At 35.2% G+C, this 20,838-nt stretch overlaps 1 protein-coding gene across 1 annotated transcript in view; it reads right to left on the bottom strand.

Moving 5' to 3' along the window:
- The window catches only part of LOC103084369 (histone-lysine N-methyltransferase 2E-like), a gene marked incomplete at its 3' end in the record, with an annotated part of 59,894 nt that overhangs the window by 32,209 nt on the left and 6,847 nt on the right, over positions 1–20,838 (bottom strand). Inside the window, exon 2 of the mRNA XM_007447983.1 lies at positions 1,889–2,073. Within this exon, the coding sequence (XP_007448045.1) occupies positions 1,889–1,959 (71 nt within the window). The remainder of the gene's footprint in view (positions 1–1,888; positions 2,074–20,838) is intronic.

Genomic DNA, 20,838 nt, shown 5'->3' with positions numbered 1-20,838 from the left:
AAAAAAAAAAAAAAAAGTAAAAAATAGTCATTCTGGGGCTTCCTTGGTGGCGCAGTGGTTGAGAGTCCGCCTGCCAATGCAGGGGACACGGGTTCGTGCCCTGGTCCGGGAAGATCCCACATGCCGTGGAGCAGCTGGGCCTGTGAGCCATGGCCGCTGAGCCCGCGCATCCGGAGCCTGTGCTCCGCAATGGGAGAGGCCACAACAGTGAGAGGCCCGCGTACCACAGAAAAAAAAAAAAGTCATTCTGTAATTACCTACAAATTGATCATTTTCTCATAATAAAAATGGCCACATTTGTATAGGAAAGATTTGGCCCCACAATATAAATCATACTTTTTCCATACATGCTCTATAAATGCATTTAATAAAGAACATAGGCAGAAAGCAATCCCCTACACTGCCCTCTTTCAATATATTATTCATTCTCTTTTAACTGTATAATTAATATGCAGCTTTCATTCTGTTTGTGAATTGCCTTACAGTACACATACTAAACATGCAAACAAGGCAAAGGTGTATCTCACATTGTATACTGGACTAATTCCTATCTGGTATATAAATAATATTTCATAAACTACATCTTGTATTCAGTGCTTAAGAGGCCAATTTAAAAAAAGACTGTCAAGGTGAATATTTTTAGGAAGCAAAGAATCTTTGATTATTACCAATAAATGCCTATAACTATCATCAGATATAGATTTGCATCTATCAGATGCTATACATTAAGAAAAACTAGTACTTTAGCCTGGGAACCTCTTGCCTGTCAAGCCCTGCTTCCAGGTTCTTTCCTTCCTTAGTAGTGTCACTACCTGGGCAGAATGAATGTCAATCAACTGTCACAAGAGTGCCATGTTTGGGAATCTATTACTTTACAACAAAAATAACTTAACGCATAGTGTAAAAAAATGGCTTTTAAAAACTGTATTTTAATAATCATATAGTTAAATGGACTATGTAGCATATTATAGGAATACCAGAGAGCATCCCTGAGTCTTTCTCAATGGCAGAAGCAGGAGTGGTGAAAACACATCTAGACCATTTGAAATGCCAGCAAAAGGAGAATATTAACTGCAATTTTTGTCCTTTCTACATACCAGTTTTAGGAGCTCAAAAATAAATAAATTTTTTTTTTTTGTTTAACTTGAATTCAGCATTCTGGTCAATGAGCGTCCCATTTAGCACAATACAACTACATCTTTCCATCCTTTAGATTCCAACACTGTCACATGAACCCCTTGCAATTTCCAAAAACAATCAATTTTCACAGCAATAACTTAGTGTTAATGTGGTGGTCTTTCAAGATCAAAATAAAATGAAATCTATCCACACAACTGCCATGACCAAAGAGTTAGAGGCAAGGAAGAACCTTTCACTGAATCCCTCAGAAATGGCTCCCATAAAAGCAAAAAGTGGCAAAGTACATATCTAGAAGGAAATATTCCCTTTTTCTTATTTAAAAATGGCCCAAATTTTATTTTTCAACTCAACTTTTTAAAAAATGAAGTAATTACTGTGTTTAAATGGATATTACAATTGTTTAAAGATTCAAATTTAAAACCAAATTAATTTTCCAATATAAACATGAAAGGTCTTACAATTTAAAAAAACAATAACCTGTTACCTTGACTCTTGATGTCAACAATTAGCAAATGGAAAAGACAAAAAAAATCTGAAAAAGATAGAGCATTTTGGCTCAAAAGTTATTTACAAAGTAATTTTACTTAAAGGAATTTTTGCCTTTAAACTTCTGACATTTTATTTTAGCCAAGAGTCTAAAATGAGAAAAAATATAAATGCAAATCAAGCACTGCTTGGTTGTGCTAAAATAATTACATGAAATATTTTGCCCTTCCCTATCCAAAATACCTTTCATTTAAATACTTACTCTGAGCCTGCAGCCATTTCCAAGTATGACGTTTCTGCTGTATCAACCCCCAATGGGATCACTATGCTCATGACGTTCGCCTCTGGTAAATTCGATTACTATGGAGTCCTATGCATTGGTATCCAAAACACTGGGGCATGCCAGCCACAGTGCTCATTGCAAACATCTAAGTGCATCCACAAACCCTATTTAAAAGAAAAGGGAACCAAAAGTTAAGAATCATCTTCATATTCCCAGCAACAGTCAACCTATAACAAAGGTAAGTAAAATACATGAAGAAAGCATTCTTTATTGAAATATCAATACCAATTGGAATTTGCTCAAGGGATCTCTATTTTATTTTTCTGGAATTAAGTTATGAGATTATGATCAAAAGAAAAGTTTCTGAATCATAATCTTCCTTAGGGAATGAATTTAGGATGCCAAAAGAAGGATTACTAAGGCATATTGCTTAGTGAGGAACCAACAAATATTATTCACTTTGAAAGATAAAACAGAATTTCTTATAGCACTATCCAAAATTAAGTCTTCTTGGTTCAGTGAATGCTTTAACAATAAACTAACAAATATTGAGACTTACTGTAGACTAAGCACCATACTAAGCTTTTACATGAACGGTCTACTTAATCCTCACAACTCTGAGATAGGGATCTCCATTTTACCACCGAGGAATTCAAAAGCAACTAAGGTTAAATAACATAACCAAAGTTGCTCAGTTTAAGAGATAAAACCAGAATTTGAACCAATTCTACTCTATTGTTTATATATATATTTTTTAAATCTATTTTATTTGTAATAAAGTCAACTGTTTTATAGTGGTTGTCATTTTCCATACAACATAAATACATGTATATGGAGGGAGTTTATTTCTCCAGTTTTCTCCCATGAGTTAATGATCCCTAGCACAATTAGAAGAGAAATATACTTGAATATTTTAAAATATTCTTGTCATATTCTTGAATACTTATTTTTAAACAAACTTACCATAGTAACAAAAACATATTCAGCTTCCATATCAATTTTTCTAATCTAAATTCACTGTTTAACACCTGCTATATGTACTACATGTGAAATATCTACTCGAAATATTTTCAGCAATGATACAGTACAACTCGGAACAAAGCAGATAGAGATAACCATATAAACAAGAGAAACAGTCAACATGGTCCCTCTCAGGTTATACCTGAAATACTGAAGAGAAGTGTTTCTTCAAATAGCAATTCTTGTATTTACTTTTAATTTTTACAAGTAAGCTTGAGAATATCTACTCAGTTTAATTCCTATTTCACAGATGATGCAGACTGCGAGCTCATATCTTATGGGAAAAAAATACCAAAATATGGAAATAACGAGGTAACAGTGGTTTGAATTCTCCAAGAAAATGAGCCTTTACTTTTAAACCATGAATAACTGGGGAAGAGCTACTAGATTTCAAGTTATAACAGAAACATACAATAACAGGCAATTGCACTTAAAAGTGAAAAACATGAGCATTGGAGCCTATCTCTAACTCTCTAACAGCAGATGTGTGAGCTAGGCAAGTTATTTAACCACTCTAAGCCTCAGGTTCCTTGTTTATAAAATGGATATATATCCGCCTACAATTTCTGTGAAGAAAATGAAATAATGACTGTAAAGCATTTCATACACTGCATTATGCATATTTAGCAGTCAATAAGTGGTAGTCACATAAGAAGAGTTGCTCTTATTTCATAATCAAAAAACTGTGTGGATAAAAAAAACTCTTTAGCTCTCATTTAAAGAGAATTTTCTAATAGTTTCTGAAAATAAAGTATGTAATTATGGTTCTCTATTTGCTACGATTTTACAGTTTTCACCAAATTAAATCATCCTCTTAAAAAAAAAATCATTCTCTAAAAACAATTAAAGCAGGGTGAGAAAAAGGAAAAACTGCCCTACCTCCTTTTCTGCACCTGCGACTGTTTTAGAATTACTAAAAAAAAGTATATTATTACTATACTTTTTTTACTAAAAAAAGCTATATTTATTAACCTGAACAAAGCTATAAAATTATGAAATTAGATTCTAAGTGACAAAATGCAAGCAACATATAAATCAAATGTTATATTATTCTGTATTTCTTTAAAATACTGAAAACTTGGACCTAAGAACAGATTAATTAAAATTAAAAAAAAAAATTCTCCTCCTGTTGGTACCATCTAGTTGGTAGTTTTCTTTAGCTCAGCTTATCTTAACATTAGACTCATAGGAAATCTTATATTTTAGGTATATGTTGTTAAATATTTAGTTGTATGTTTTTTCTTAGAACCAGAGGCAGAAACTAGAAAGCAGAAGTCAAATGATTATGTATTCTTTTAGGTAACTGAGTAATATTTCCAACCTAAAACAATTTATTTGAATACGTATTTAATAGTGTCCCCCATTTTTATATAAATATACAGTCCTCAATAAACACTATATTTGAGCTGTTTTTAAATAGCAGTGAAGAGCTTGCCATAAGCTTATTTCAGACAATGGCTTATATTTTTGTGATTACTGCCTGTCTCTCAAATCCTGCACAGTGCGTAGAACATAAAAGGCACTCTACAAAGAACTGGTGAATGAATTAGAGCACCCGAGATGAAACTGCAGTTCTGGCCTCATTAACCAAATGAGTTGTCAACCTATACAATTACACGCTATAAAAACAACCACATGACACCTTTTCCAGAAATGCATCTCTCATCTAGAAACACAGAAGCTCATCCCCAGGATAACAACTCAGCATCACATCTGTAACAGAACCACAGACTCTGAGTTTGATTCAGCAAACAAGATGATCTCACAAATTTACTCACAAGAGGTAAGAAGGCAAGAGGTCATATCTATTGAGACCATAAAGTGGCAAATATTTCACTATATTCATTAATATCAAAAACTCCATAGTGAGAAAACTCACACTGTTTAAAAATCCAGCTGATACTTAAAGCATAAATTCATTAGGGTCTTTAAAAATAAGAAAAAAAGAAAGGGAAAGACAATGTAGTAAACAGAAAAGATGTGAGCTTATAACATAGGCATAACTAGAGAAAAACAATTCAACACAATACAAACAACTACCACAAAGCTTTCATATCTTACATGTGAATAAAAAACTGGTTATACAACTGGCAAGTAAAATATATACAAAATACATTGAGAATAAATGGCAGCCATTAAAGAAATAATATAAAAGGAAATACATATATATACAAAATACACTGAGAATAAATGGCAGCCATTAAAGAAATAATATAAAAGGAAATACCATGAGATGTCTGGTAAATCTGAGGTCCAAGAAAGAATAAATGTCTTCAGAAAACCTGCTATCCAGAACAGACCTAGAAACCAAGTGAACATAGGAGTATTGAGCTGTTTATAAATGGCATAAAATTATTGGTATTGATACTTCTGTCTAACATGGAACCTAAAATCAAAGGGACTCAAAGACAGCAGCTAATTCTTAAAAAAATAAATTTATTCTTCACTATTTTATACAAATGAATGTAAACACAAGTAAAGGAAACAATGCTAAATACCAAATCAAACTGGAAAGAAACTGGGAAAAAACGATATTGAAAACAAATTTAGGGGAATTCCCTGGTGGTTCAGTGATTAGGACTCTGCACTTTCGCTGCTGAGGTGTGGGTTCAATCCCTAGTGAGGGAACTAAGATCCCATAAGCCTTGTGGCATGGCCAAAAAAACCCATAAAAAAACAAAAAATACAAAACAAACAAAAAAGAAAACAAAACAACCCCACAGATTTAGCAGAGGCATTGATACCAAAACAAAACCAAACAAAACCCTAAAGTAGGAAAAATGAGATAAAAGGCAAGAAGGAAAAGCAATTAAATTAGAAAACAGTTTATCAGAAGAACTGGAAAACTGAGGCTGCTTTTAAGACCACATTAAGAAGTTCAAAAAACAAAAAAATACCACTGAAAAGATAAATATGATACCCAAAAGGCAAAAAAGATGAAAATATGAGGAAAATTTTTTTCTAAAATTACAAATAAAGGGCCCAACCCAATTTAACATAATCTCTTTGAGGAAAGGGTCATTTATTATTACCTTTCAGTCTTTAATAAACACCTTACAAAGAGCTCAATAAATATTTAAAATTAAATCCATGTTTACATTTTGGACATATAACAAGAGAATAAGCAGGTGAATCTGGGGCTCAATTACTAATAGAAATAAAACAAAGAAACTTGAAAGAAATTGTGAGGTACCACATACCTGAGATTTTCTTATGAATCAGAAATTAAACTGCCCTCATTAATCATTTATAATTTTACTTATAGCTGTTGACTAAGGCATAACAAAAAAGGATACTAGTTAATCAAAATATATTACCAAGTTACTACCTACGAAACTTTGGTCAACTCATTTCACTATTCTGGGCTTCAACTATAAATGGAGGCAGGTTAGGCTGATGATCTTACAGTTTAAATTTTACAATCACAAGTACATTAACAGATTAGTCCTGATAATCAAAATGACAGATAAATATCAGATTCTAAAAAGAATAATAGAATGAATTATGTATTTCTCTAACTGGGTTAATGTTAGTATTAGCCAGTGCTCTATAAGCACTTACCGGATACTCAAACATCCCCAAATAGAGGTTATAATAATAATGATGATAAATACTGCTTACAATGCTTAATCCTCACAATGAGCCTATGGCATAGGTACATTTATTACCCCATTTTACAGATAAGGCAGAGAAGTTAAACTTGTCCAAAGTTCCATAGCTAATAAATAGAAGAATCAGGTTTTGAACCCTAACAGTCTGATTCCAGAACCTACACAGTAGTCTCCCTGAAATTAAAATTTGCCAGATGATTGGTAAAATAAATAAAATAAAATCCAGAATTTACAGTTAAGGGGGAAAAACTGACAACTGCCTCTCTCAAAAAGAGGAGAAATTAAATAACTACATAACTGGTTCACATACGGACTGCATTCGTTCTGGCACACTAAATGAAACAACAGTAACAAAACCTACTTTGCTCCTCCCCGAAACCTAATCTACTTAATAAACCTACATGCATTCCACAGCAGTGCATTAAAACACTACAAAGTAAGTAAAGATGCATGGGCTCAAAGTCTAAAATTAGCATTTAAAATATTTCAGGGACAGTGCAAAGCACATACTCAAAGGATAAAAATATTTAAATTCCCTATCATTTTTCAGGAACAAACAGATGCCTTGCTAGTGAATTGAAAGCAACCCAAAAGTTAAGGGAACCAGGCTCCAAATTTGAGATTACTAATGTATACATAAGTATACTCAATTCCTTATACAGAACTATTTGTTAAGCAAAGACCACCTATCTAACCAGCTGAATTTTTTTTTTTTTTTTTTTTTGCGGTACGCGGGCCTCTCACTGTTGTGGCCTCTCCCGTTGCAGAGGCTCCAGACGCACAGGCTCAGCGGCCATGGCTCACGGGCCCAGCGCTCCGGATCTTCCCGGACCGGGGCACGAACCCATGTCCCTTGCATCGGCAGGCGGACTCTCAACCACTGCGCCACCAGGGAAGCCCTAACCAGCTGAATTTTAACTTGAGTATCCCTTTGATAACCATTTCATTCCTAAAGATAAAGAATTTCACCAATTCAACTTACACTATAATCTTTTATAGCAAATAAACTCTCTATTTAAAAAAATCTTTCTTCTGGTAGTCAGGATTAATGTTGATGGACCTACATGAAAAATGGAAACCTATATATGAAATTCAATGTTCAAAACACACAGTTTCTGGCTCTATACGAGAGTTCCACAGTTTCACCATATTTTAGTACAATTCCAACCACTAGTACTAAATTCAATATCAAAATAGCAATGCTTCAGTTTTAACACTCTGCCACCTATTAATAATGGTTACTTATTCTCTTGAAGCCTTAGTTCCTCATCTGTAAATAGGAATAATCATAAAACATATTTCTGAATTGTTTCAAGGAATCTGTGTCCCACTCAGTTAAGTATTAGCTATGATAACCAGATAACATTTCTGGGAATTAAATATTTAGGAAAAGTCCTTAAAAAGATGAGTATTGGACCATATGGTATCACTTATGACATCACTGGAATCTAAAACATGATACAAATGAACTTATTTACAAAACAGAAACAGACTCACAGACATAAAAAACAAATTTATGGTTACCAAAGGGAAAGGGGGCTGGGGAGGAATAAATTAGGAGTTTGGGATTAGCAGACACCAACTACTATATATAAAATAGATAAACAACAAGATCCTACTGTATAGCACAGGCAACTATATTCAATATCCTGTAATAAACCATAACAGAAAAGAAAAAAAAAAGTATTGGAGAACAATTCTCAGCTATTATACTTGTAAAAGTCAAGTAAACTATTAAGAATTTCTGATCTATTCTAGAATCCATTCTTGTCAGTAAAGGAGAAAGGATGCTTCTGTGTTGGACTGCAAATCAGAGAATGTGATAGAAGTAGCTTCACTTAAAAAGGCAACAGCCAGGGACTTCCCTGGCAGTCCATCCACTAAGACCACGCTTCCACTGCAGGGGGCCCGGCTTTGATCCCAGGTGGGGGAACTAAGATTCCGCATGCTGTGTGGTATGGCCAAAAAAAGAAGAAGGGGAAAAAAAAAAAAAAAGGCCAACAGCCAGACCTCTTTATTATAAACTCTAAACATACTGTTTCGATTATTTTCTTAAAATAAAAACAGAGTAATGGTTAAAATAACTAGGGCATCAGGTCCTTGAAATCCTTTTTACAGAATTTTTGTCAAAACAAGATTGACTCTAGTAAGAGTAAATTCTTTAAAGAATAAGCCAATGCCAACCCTCATGATATTACCTAACAAGCACCAAACCACCCCTATACAGTTAAGAATGAGGCACTTTCCCAAATCAGCCAGTATTTGGCATTACTTCACACTGGCTTACCTTGCAACCCAGTTTACCTTATCTTCAGCTCACTGGAGATTTGATATTGTAATCAAAATAAATTAAAGTATCAAGAAGTACAACCTTAAAAAAAAATGAATACAAAGAGTGAGGCTTAGTGTAAATTTTGGTTGATAATGATGTGCCAATGTTGATTCATAGAATTTAACAAATGTACCATAATGATGAGAAATGTTGATGGTGAGTATGATATTCTGAACTGTTTGGCATCACATAATGGGGTACCACCCTAACAGGGTTTGGGGAAGCTATGCTGAACACCAACTCTTCAACCTGTCAAAATACTGGTACACTCCTCCATTACCACCCCAAAACAACCTTGAATTAAAATAATTTCAATACTATCCAGTTTTTTAATGCACCACGTCATTATTTTAAAACAGTATTTATCATTCCCTAAAGTGTTGGAGGTCACTAACCTCTGGTGTAAAATCTAATAAAATGCAGCCTTTGAAGCAATTCAGTGATTGGTAACTGGTCAGTCTCTGGGTGCAAATGTACAATTTCTGTTTCCTACACACACAAACTATTTTTAGAATGAGTTCAGTCTTTGTTCATACCCGACTATGTAAGTAACAAAAGTGATTTCATTCTAAACAGTTACCTATTCCCACTTTCTACTTGCCATGTGGCCCACGACTATATGTCATAGAATGTACTGCTTGATATACAAACAGAAGAAAAAGAATCTTCAAATTTAAGAATTTCACCTTCCCAATTCCTTAAAATCTTACTTTTATGTACAAAAGTAATGAGTACTGTAAAGCATAACACCACATAACTTCAGTGGGTTCTAAACCTTCCTTTAGTTAAAAGAAAAAACAAAATTGTTGTCTACATGAGCAATTTTTAAACTGTGCTCCCAACAGTCCTAACAGAGTTGGGAACTGAGATAATAAAAGAAAACAGAGTCAGGTAAGTTAACAAAAGAAAATGAGAGACAATATGTTCTGTAGATTTAAAAGGAAAAGTCTGAAGCTGCATGTTCTATGGGGTAGCTACTAAGTGAGAAAATAACATTAAGTGGAACACTACTTAGCATTATAAAGGAATGAACTACAGATACATGCAACACCTTGGATGAATCTCAAGGAAACTGTACTGAGTGAAACAAAGCCAATCTCAAAAATGTCACACATACTGTATAATTTCATTTATCTAACATTCTTGAATGACAAATTATAGAAACAGAGAATAGTGTGGTAGTAAGAGCGCCACACCAGGGATCCTTGTGGTAATGGAACTGTTCTGTATCTTAACTGTGGTGGTGGAGATACGAACCTACATATGATAAAAATGCAAAGAACTATATACACACAACACACACACAAGTAAAACTGGGGATGGGCTTCCCTGGTGGCGCAGTGGTTGACCGTCTGCCTGCCGATGCAGGGGACACGGGTTCGTCCTCCGGTCCGGGAAGATCCCGCATGCCGCGGAGCGGCTGGGCCCGTGAGCCATGGCCGCTGAGCCTGCGCGTCCGGAGCCTGTGCTCCGCAGCGGGAGAGGCCGCGACAGTGAGAGGCCCGCGTACGGCAAAAAAAAAAAAAAAAAAAAAAAAAAAAAAAAAAAAAAAAAGACTGGGGAAATCTGAAGATAATGGGTGAACTGAATCAATGTCAATATTGTGGTCATATTGTGCTACAGTTTTGCAAGATGTTACCACTGAGGGAAACCAGGGAAGGATACAGAATTTCTATTATTTCTTACAATTGCCTCAAAATTAAAACTTTTAAAAGTGACATTAAAATTGTGGCCTTCAGGGCTTCCCTGGTGGCGCAGTGGTTGAGAGTCCGCCTGCCGATGCAGGGGATGCAGGTTCGTGCCCCGGTCTGGGAAGATCCCACATGCCGCGGAGCCGCTAGGCCCGTGAGCCATGGCCGCTGAGCCTGCGCGTCCGGAGCCTGTGCTCCGCAACAGGAGAGGCCACAACAGTGAGAGGCCCACGTACCGCAAAAAAAAAAAAAAATTGTGGCCTTCAAACTTTGACTATTGATAGAAACTTTCCTACAAATAAAATCTTACACAGAAATCTAATCATCTATTTTTATTCTAGGTTTAAAAAAACGTTTTAATCTCCTATGCTTTTCCCAGTGATTGCTATTGTCAACTTTAAATGTTGTGTTAAGGAGGCTACAGCCAGATACAAACGGGAGGTGGTCCCAGTGATTAATGATATTTGCTAATGGGCACAGTTGGCCCATTATTTGCTTTTTAACTTCATTATTTGCTATGTCTACTGTTAAAGAAGGTGGAAAGGGAATGTCCCTGCCTGAACATCCTCCCACCTACCAGTTAAGTTCCATTAAAAACCTAAGAATTCCTGGAGAATAGTTTGAAAATCATTGGCTAAAAGAAAATACTTACTGACTCAACATGTGACATAAAAACCTTATCGCACTGGTGAATTCTCTTGTCCAAAGGCAAAAAACAAAAACAAAAACACAGTCTTCCAAAAAGTAGTGTTAAAACATTGTAATTAAAAATCAAACAAAATCAACAATAAAAATCCTGCATTTATCTTTTAGTCACTCAACCTATACAATCAAGCTGGTTCATTCTAGCCTTTTTAGCCTTCAAATAAGTATGTCACCAGGAAAGGGCATACTTTTTGACTGAAGCAAACTCGGCAATAATTTTATTCTCTCATTCTTGATTCTAATCTCAAGCAAATCAATGTCCTCACTCTTCAGGATGAACTAAGTATTCCTTCTATCACTATTTTAATCATTTCTTTTAGTCTGAACCTTGAATCCTCTCATTTCCCTACAGAAAAACAATGTGTATCAAATCTAATTAATTAATAGGATTTAAACAAATCTTTCTGATCCTACTGTCTACATTTTCTTATCTCAGACCTAGGCTACCAGAATAAGTTTCTAAGTAGTCCCTCGCCCTATTCTGACTTGACCTTTAAACCAGTGGTTCTCAAACATAGATCCACAAAATGCCACTTTTAATATACCTGGGGTTAGGGGCTGAAAATAACAGATTCATAGGCCTCACCCTAGAGATTCTGATTAAGTACGTCTGGGATGTGGCCTGGATGTCTTAAAAAAAAAAAAAAAAGAAAGAAAGAAAGAAGAAAGACATTTGCTCCAGTGCTCTATTTTAGAACACTTGCTGAAACACTGAATATACTTCAAAGCCCACTAGTTTCCTAATTTTGCCCTCTTCACAAAAGCATAATAGCAGGCTTCCCTGGTGGCACAGTGGTTGAGAGTACGCCTGACAATGCAGGGGACACGGGTTCGTGGCCTGGTCCGGGAAGATCCCACATGCCGCGAAGCGGCTGGGCCCGTGAGCCATGGCCGCTGAGCCAGCGCGTCCGGAGCCTGTGCTCCGCAATGGGAGAGGCCACAACAGTGAGAGGCCCGCGTACTGCAAAAAAAAAAAAAAAAAGCATAATAGCTCACAGTAATAACAGATTCCTAATCTTGGCATTATCAGGTTACCCTGTTCCATACTAATATCCCAATATATAAATCCACTGATTATGTCAGTCTTTCTGTGATTGTTGGCATAGCCTTGTTCATTCTCCTTCAAGTTTTCAAAAGTCATTTTCCTCTATTTATATCCATCCCACTCTATAAATAAAAATCTTATTAAACCTTCGAGGATTGTTCAAGTACCAGCACTTCCTTGAAGCCTCAACTTCCCAACTTTGACATCTCTGCCACAAATCTAGCTTTGAGATTTCCAGCAGATCAACCTCCTGAGCACTGTTTCCTTATCTGCAAACAAAAATTTGACTACGTTAACTCAAAAAACTGTTACAGCTGTAAGGCCTCTTATACACTAATCTCTTCCCTTCTTAACTTCCCAAAGAATATACTACATTTTTTTAACCACTGGTTTATATTTTGACACACTTTTTGGAAACAAATGTTAGATATACAGCTTCCACAAATAGATCATCTACTTCACTCTATAGCAAGAACTGAAATATTTATATATTAGCTCTCAAAGCTTGGAACATAGTGGCTAAGATACCACCTAAGTTATTCTTGCTTAAACTACACTTTCTTTAACACATTTAATCCTCTCCTCTCCTTTTAGATGAACGTGAACATACCTTAAAAACAAAACAAAAAATCTGCCATTAAAGAATGTTAGTGACTGATTTCCTTCTGGAATCTTTTTTTAATTGCTTTTTTCTCCCTTATTACTCTAAAATCTGGTTGTCCTTTAAGGCTCAATCCTCCCCATTATTATTCTCCACCAATCTTGGATATAACCATTAATTCCTGATTTCCTATTCCTAGCCATCTACAAGACATATATCTATTCAAATACCTGCCATCACTACAAAAATCAAACTGAATCTTTTTCACACACCTTCTTCCATTCCATTTTTTATTAGTACCCTTTTCTCCCAGTTCTCTTTTTAATCGTTCTTTTCTCTAGTCTATTACATTTGGTCACCCAGTCTTCTGTGCCTCCCCAGTGTTTCAGATTCACTCTTCCTCAATTTCTGTGGCCCCCACCATGATCTTCATCATCTGAATAATTTCCAACAATCAACAACTCTTCCAGCTTATCACTATCAAGTTCTGAGTACTCTGTCTCCAAACAATGGAAGAAATCTTGAGTGTTAAGCATTTCTCCCCCCAGACTATGGCAACTATTCTTTCAAAATATAATGAATTCAAATTCATTCATTTAACATACTTATTGAGCATATACTATTCCCTAGATACTGTTCTAAGTGCTGGGGAATGAGCAGTGAACAAAATTAAGCTGCACTTCCTTCTAGAGTAATGAAAACAAAAACAAAAATAAACAAACGGGACTAATGAAACTTAAAAGCTTTTGCACAGCAAAGGAAACCATAAACAAGGCAAAAAGACAACCCTCAGGATGGGAGAAAATTAAGTTGCCCTTAAGACACCTCAAATGAGCTATGACAATCTAATATAATCAAGGGTATCTTAGAATAGTTTTCTTAAGTAACTGCCTTGCATTAATAATTTGTATATTCTCGGGGCTTCCCTGGTGGCGCAATGGTTGAGAGTCGGCCTGCCAATGCAGGGGACACGGGTTCGAGCCCTGGTCTGGGAAGATCCCACATGCCACGGAGCAACTAGAGCCCGTGAGCCACAACTACTGAGCCTGCGCGTCTGGAGCCTGTGCTCTGCAACAAGAGAGGCCGCGACAGTGAGAGGCCCGCGCTAGCAGAATAACTGAAGCAGAAGAATGGATAAGTGACCTGGAAGATAAAATAGTGGGGAAAACCACTGCAAAGGATAATAATAAAAAACAAAAAAACAAAACCAAAACAAACAAAAAAAAAAAAAAAAAAAAAAAAAATTAAATAAATAAATAAAAATTAAAAAAAAAATAAATAAAAAATAATTTGTATATTCTCATTACCTTGCCAAGAACTAGTCCTTTTTAAGGATCAGTGGAAAGCTATGATGATTTTCAAATGACTTGAATTAAAATTCTTGATCAGTCACTCTTTAGCTATGTGACCCTCAGTCTCTCTAGGCTTCTCATGAAAAATGGGTAAAAGATCTACCTGCAGAGTTGCTGTGCAAAAAAATAAGATATGTAAATACACTGTAGATACTCATTTATGGATGTTAGTGTTGTGCCTCTTAGAATTAAAGCTATGAAGTTTATATTTTCCAATCCAAAGATAATTTAATCAATTCCAGTCAAAATACTGTTGGCTACCAAGGACACACAAATGATGAAAGAACACGTGAAAGAACAAATGGTTCAAGAATACATCTGTTTAAAATATTTACTTTGGGGCTTCCCTGGTGGCGCAGTGGTTAAGAATCCACCTGCCAATGAAGGGGACACGGGTTCAAGCCCTGGTCCAGGAAGATCCCACGTGCCGCGGAGCAACTAAGCCAATGTGCCACAACTACTGAGCCTGCGTTCCAGAGCCCGCGAGCCACAACTACTGAAGCCCGTACAACTAGAGCCCGTGCTCCACAACAAGCGAAGCCACTGCAATGAGAAGCCCGCGCACCACAACAAAAAGTAGCCCCCACTCGGCGCAACTGGAGAAACTGGAGAAAGTCCATGCACAGCAACAGACCCAACACAGCCAAAAAATAAATAATAAATAAATAAATAAATACATTTAAAAATTTACTATCAAATCTTAAGTCTAAAATAAGAGTACTTTAATTTCTAAGTATCTAACAACCTACAAAGTCAGCAAGAGACGAAAATGAATAAAAAAAGGAAAAATACTTTCCATGTTTAAACCGTTTTACTTTTATGGAATTTTTCCCAGTCCTTTGATCCCAGGGCTTACAGTATTCAAAGATCAGCTTCCCCCTCTTCATATGTTAATATAAAAACAAAAACCAAAACCTAGAAATGGAGGACTGGTGTATTACTACTAGAGAGTTGAAACTTAGAGAAAAAGTCTATGCATCTTACTCAAAAATGAATTATGGCATTAACAGATCTAAGTCTCTATTAGAAAAGCTTTTAGAGGCATATAATCACTGAGAAATTTTACAATAAAGAAAAAAATAAAATGTCAAGAATGAAGTTGGTAGATACAAGTTCTATAGTGACCAGTATATTTGCTATAAGACAGGCTGTACCCACTTTCACTTTCAAACTTCATTGTAAAGACCTTTATGTGAAGAGATTAAATGAAAAATAATCCACATGTACTGAGCTGACCGGCCACTCTTATAAAAGTCATTTGAACATGAAGAAAGAAGTTGCTGTGTGAAATCAGGGACCGAATTAGAAATACTTTTGCCCAAATCCATAATGAACAACTTACTTCAATCTATAAGAAGCATAAACCTGAAACTTCTTCTAAGTGATAGTTTAGGCTACACCAGCAGAATGTCTTCTGAAATCTCCACCATGACTCTAGATTAAATTTAAATGATAAATATCACAGCTTCTCAGATACTCTCAAAGTAAATACACAACAAAAGAACTTCCGTGTTTTGGCACAACCACACCACATCCATAAAATCCGCCAGTTTTCACACGGAATTAAAAAATCATGCAGTTACTACATTAGTGTATAACTAAAAAGTTACTACTAACATAGAGCAACTAGGTTACAACACACCAAACAATTACAGGCTGAAATTTGAAAATGCAACAAACTGATCCCAGGTATATTAGCCAACACAATCATCAGCTACTTACTTCCCTTAGGAAATATGTGCAAGATCAGCAAGCCAAAATTAGTAGCTACCATGATGCTTCCACATAGAGGGCATTCAACTATCTGCCACTAAATGAATCTAATATATAATACTATCAGAGTTAGAAAGATCCTAAAGAAGAGTACAATTTAAATCTCACAAGATAACAAAGGCTATTGGATCTTAACATATCAATGTATCTGTTAAATTCTAGAGACAAATGAAATCTGTCATTTCATCTAGGTAGGGTCACATAAACCCCATTGGACAAACCTGAGTCTAATTCTGAAAGAACATTTTTAGATCTACAAGATACTATATGAAAAAAGAAAGTTACAGAATACAGTTAAGATCCATCCTGTTTTGGATTAAACATTGAAATCTGGATTTATATACAAAAAATAGGGACTAGAAGTTTGAGTTCATCAAAGTCAGTCATTTAACATGGAGAATCACGAAAAAATTATATATAAATATATATTATTATAAAGACTGTATTTTTAATTTATAATATCATTCATCAATATTTTGGTGTCAAGCCAAAATATTTTTTGAATATGGCTCCCCTAATTCGTATTCTGGGTTCTCGTTCTTGTAGAAACCATATCTATAATGTATTACCTATGGTTTTTGGTTTTCGATTATGCCAATGTAAGAAATCACCTAGACACTTGTGCAGCAGTGTGAATGTAGACTTCCTTCTAGATTTTTATTATTTTTCCCCATAATCTTTTTTTTTTTTTTTTTTTGCGGTACATGGGCCTCTCACTGTTGTGGCCTCTCCTGTTGCGCAGGCTCAGCGGGCCATGGCTCACGGGTTCAGCCGCTCTGCTCCGTGGCATGTGGGATCTTCCCGGATGGGGGCACGAACCCCTGCATCGGCAGGCGGACTCTCAACCACTGCGCCACCAGGGAAGCCCCCCCCATTAATCTTTTAGTTGTCTTACCAATACCTAAGTTGACAATTTTCTTCAGCAATTAATTTGCCTTTATCAAGTTTTCCAAAGCATTTAACTTAGTTTTCATTTAAACAATTCTCTTTCACATTCACTTATCTCTGTTTTATGTAATACCTAACTAATATAAACACGAGACAAGTACAATGGGATTAGCCAATTTGGGAACAAACATGACTATTGTGAACATTCAACTCAACTAGTGGCAGCAGCACAGAGTAGTTTATTTACATCATTCAACATGCAATGGGCATCCGTAGTTTTTACAGAAGGAATATTAATCCTGAAGGTTGGTTAAATGAAGGTTAAAGAAACTTCTACAGCATCTACATAAAACACCAAAAGAAAAATATAGAAATTACAAACAGTCATCATCTCAGCATAAGAGAGAAGCTAAGGATGGGAGTCAGAGACTCACTTTTTTCCTGAAACAACTATAGCAGCAACAACTTATAGAGCTTACCAAGATTTTATACGTATTAACTCATAGAATTTCAAAACAACTCTATATCAACTATATTCCAATTAATAAAAAAGACTCTATAAGATAGGCTCTATTATTATGTCCATTTTGTAGATCAAGAACCTAAGGCACAAAAAGGTAAGTAACTTGCCCAAGGTCACATAGGAGTACAACCTAGTTTGAATGCAGTCAAATTAAAGCAGTGTGGTTCTAGAGTTTCTACTCTTCACCCCTCTGCAATACTGCCTCTAAAGAAGTACTGAGTTCTTTTAATAAGCATATATTACCTTCATAATCTTAACATCTTAACAATTTTAAGGAGTAAATAAGCGTGTCCTAATATATCACTCCCCAAGGGTAATTTTTCAGACTTTAATTTAATCTTCCATAAAAGCCACTCTTTTATCCTGGCATTCAAGACTCACCACAACTTGATCCCAATTGGTACTGCTATAATTCCAATCCAAGACTCTTCTAGAAACCAAGAGATCATCTTGAATTGGGATACAGAAAAGCATTAAATATAGAGTCTGTCACATGACATTGCACAAAGACCAGTATTTCCTCATTTAGAGAATCCAGAAGCCTGGCTTCTCAAGAGAAGAGTCAGCATGGTTTCTTGGAAAAGTATAAAGCACCAAGCATCAGGATCTAAATTTTAATTCTTGATCAACCATAATCTAATATGATCTTGGGAAAATTATTTAACCTCCCTGGGGCTGAGTCTACCTGTAATATAAAAGACAAGAGCTACAATAGTGTAAAAATCAGCTGAGACTAGTACTCAAATGCAAATTCAAGGCCCCTCCAGATGTGATTATGTAGGTCTGGAATGGGGCCCAAGAATGTTCATTTTAATAAGCACTCCATGTAAATGATACATGTGGTCCCTGGGCCACAATAAGAATATTTAAACAAAAGATCTCACAAGTCAATTATAACTCTAGTTTCTTAACTTTAGTCAATAGGGTGCTACTTTACATGTCCAGATTGGGGGTTTGGGCCTAAAAGAAAATCCTCTAATTCATCATGGGACTTGTTTTTGCACCTTTCCCGCTATACTTTTTTAAAACAACGGGCTAAGATTTGGTAATGCTACAAATTGAACTTTCCTTCTCTTAAGTTACAGTTGGATACAGTTGATTCAAATGAGTTTTAAGTCAACAAAGCAACTGTAGAATGCTACAAATCCACTGTATCATCTTGTTAATCCTCACTATTCTGAAATATGATCATCTTAATTTTCTCAGAAGGGAATTTAAGTTTTACAGATTAAAATCTCCACTCTATAAGTATTCACAACACTTTTCTTCTACCAGTCCCTCTGAAAATTTCCCAAGAAATTAAATTAATAATTTTCATTCAATATGTTACCCAGGACCTGAATCAGTATAATATTCAAATTATCATCCAAATTCACTACCAATATTTTGCTATCAATGAAAGGAAATATGCCAAATTGATAAAAGTGTCATCACAATGTAATTAAAGTCTGAATATGTGTTTTGTTTCTTGTCCCTTTCTTGTTCTTCTGAACTTCTTTACAATGAGTATGTATTTCTTTCATTACAAGATTCCAAAAATCATACACTTCTCTGACCTAAGGGTTATAAATGTTTGATGCTCTGCTGTATTACCAGCTTACCAACCCCTTTTTAAAAAGCATTGACTTGTGTATATGGAAAAAAAGAACCTGTCTCAATGATTTCAGGAAAAAATATTTTAACTTTAAAAAAATTACTTAAAGAATTTTTTTAATGGAAGAAGGGAAATAGCACCACAATTAAAATATGTATTTTTAGCCTTGTGTTAGAAATCAAACTGCTAGCATTAGTAACAAATCATAAACCTAAACAACTGTTAAAGGCTCATTTAGCAATAATTCTAAAAACTGAATGAGGAATTGGAACTACATCATTTAAAATTTTTTTTAACAATCTAAGTACTTAATTTCTGTGTTCTGAATTTCAAATTAGGCTAGATTCAAGAAACTGTTTTAAATCCCATTCGTGTGGAAAACCGTGCAGGAATACTATTGATACTGTCTAAATTATCTACACTTTTCTTCCTTAAAATTCATTTATTTGTTGTGATTACAAAAGCAACCTATATGCATTACAGAAAAACCAAAATGGAAAAAGAAACTCCCACAATACCAACTACCCAGAAACAAACCACTGCTAAAAACCTTGGTAAATGTGCAGTAACCATAGTAAGAACTTATTCAGGTAAGAATCATCAATAGACACTAAATGTAAGAGAGGAAAGTCTCATGAGGAACAGGATATTTACACAATTTCAAAATATCTCCCCACAAATTACTTAATAATGGCAAAATGAGAAACAGTAACTATACAATGGAGAAACTCCTCAATACCTTAACCAAGCAATCAAAACGAACATACTGGTAGTGGGCAAACAAACATCAAGTGCCTCCAGATGAGAGAAAAACACATATTACTTATCTAGTGTTCTAGCCCAAAATGTAAAATCTGAATTTAATTATGAAGAAAACTTAGACAAACCCAAATTGAGAGGAACTGAATAAATATCTAGCCTACCAATGTTATGACAAAAGACTGAGGAAATCTCTTTCAGACTACAGGAAACTAAAGAGCCCTAAGAACTAAATGCAATCTACGATCCTGGATTAGCTACTGTACCAGAAAAAAATACTAATAAAGGGCATAATTGGGACAACTGATGAAAATGGAATATGGACAATAATCTAGATAAAAGTATTACACGCATGCTAAATTTCTTGAATTTAACCACTCTGGTTACCTAAGAAAAGATGCTTGTTCTTAGGAAATGAATACCTAAGTATTAAGGGCTATAAGAGGGCATGATGTATGCAATATACTCTCAAATGGTTCAGAATTTTTTTTTTATACGTACAGAGAGAACAGTACATAGTGACAAAATGTTAAAAATCAGGGGATCTGGGTGAAGGATATAAGGCAAGTTTACACCATTCATGAAACTTGTCTGGAAGTTTGAAATTATCACAAAATAAAAAATTAACACCTAAAAAAAAACCCTGTTTTTTTTGAAACATTGGTCAACATTCATATATATATATATATATATATACACACCATATTTGCATTTTTAAGTTAAAAAATAGAATCATCATTTGATATTAATTATTTAGTTTTAGAGGCCCTCCAACGTATATCTGAGTATCTGTGGGAAAAAGGCAATTATTTTCAGATGAATTAGAGGTGTTTTACTCTTGCTCTCCATACAAGGAAACCACCGCCCCCCTCACACACACACTCATAACTTAAATACTCACCCCACTACCATCTCCTTAACCAGTCACAGCTAATTAGAGGGATCAAGATGGAGAATACTGGTTCTCTGACACCTTGCCAATTCCTGTGAGGCCCAACTGTACTTTTTCAAATAAGTTCTGTGAGATTTCCCTAC

This window comes from Lipotes vexillifer, unplaced genomic scaffold, assembly GCF_000442215.2.
Source record: "Lipotes vexillifer unplaced genomic scaffold, Lipotes_vexillifer_v1.1 scaffold807, whole genome shotgun sequence".
Taxonomy (NCBI): Eukaryota; Metazoa; Chordata; class Mammalia; order Artiodactyla; family Lipotidae; genus Lipotes; species Lipotes vexillifer.
The sequence above is the reverse complement of the archived record's forward strand: the minus strand, read 5'-3'. Positions and strand labels throughout refer to the sequence as shown.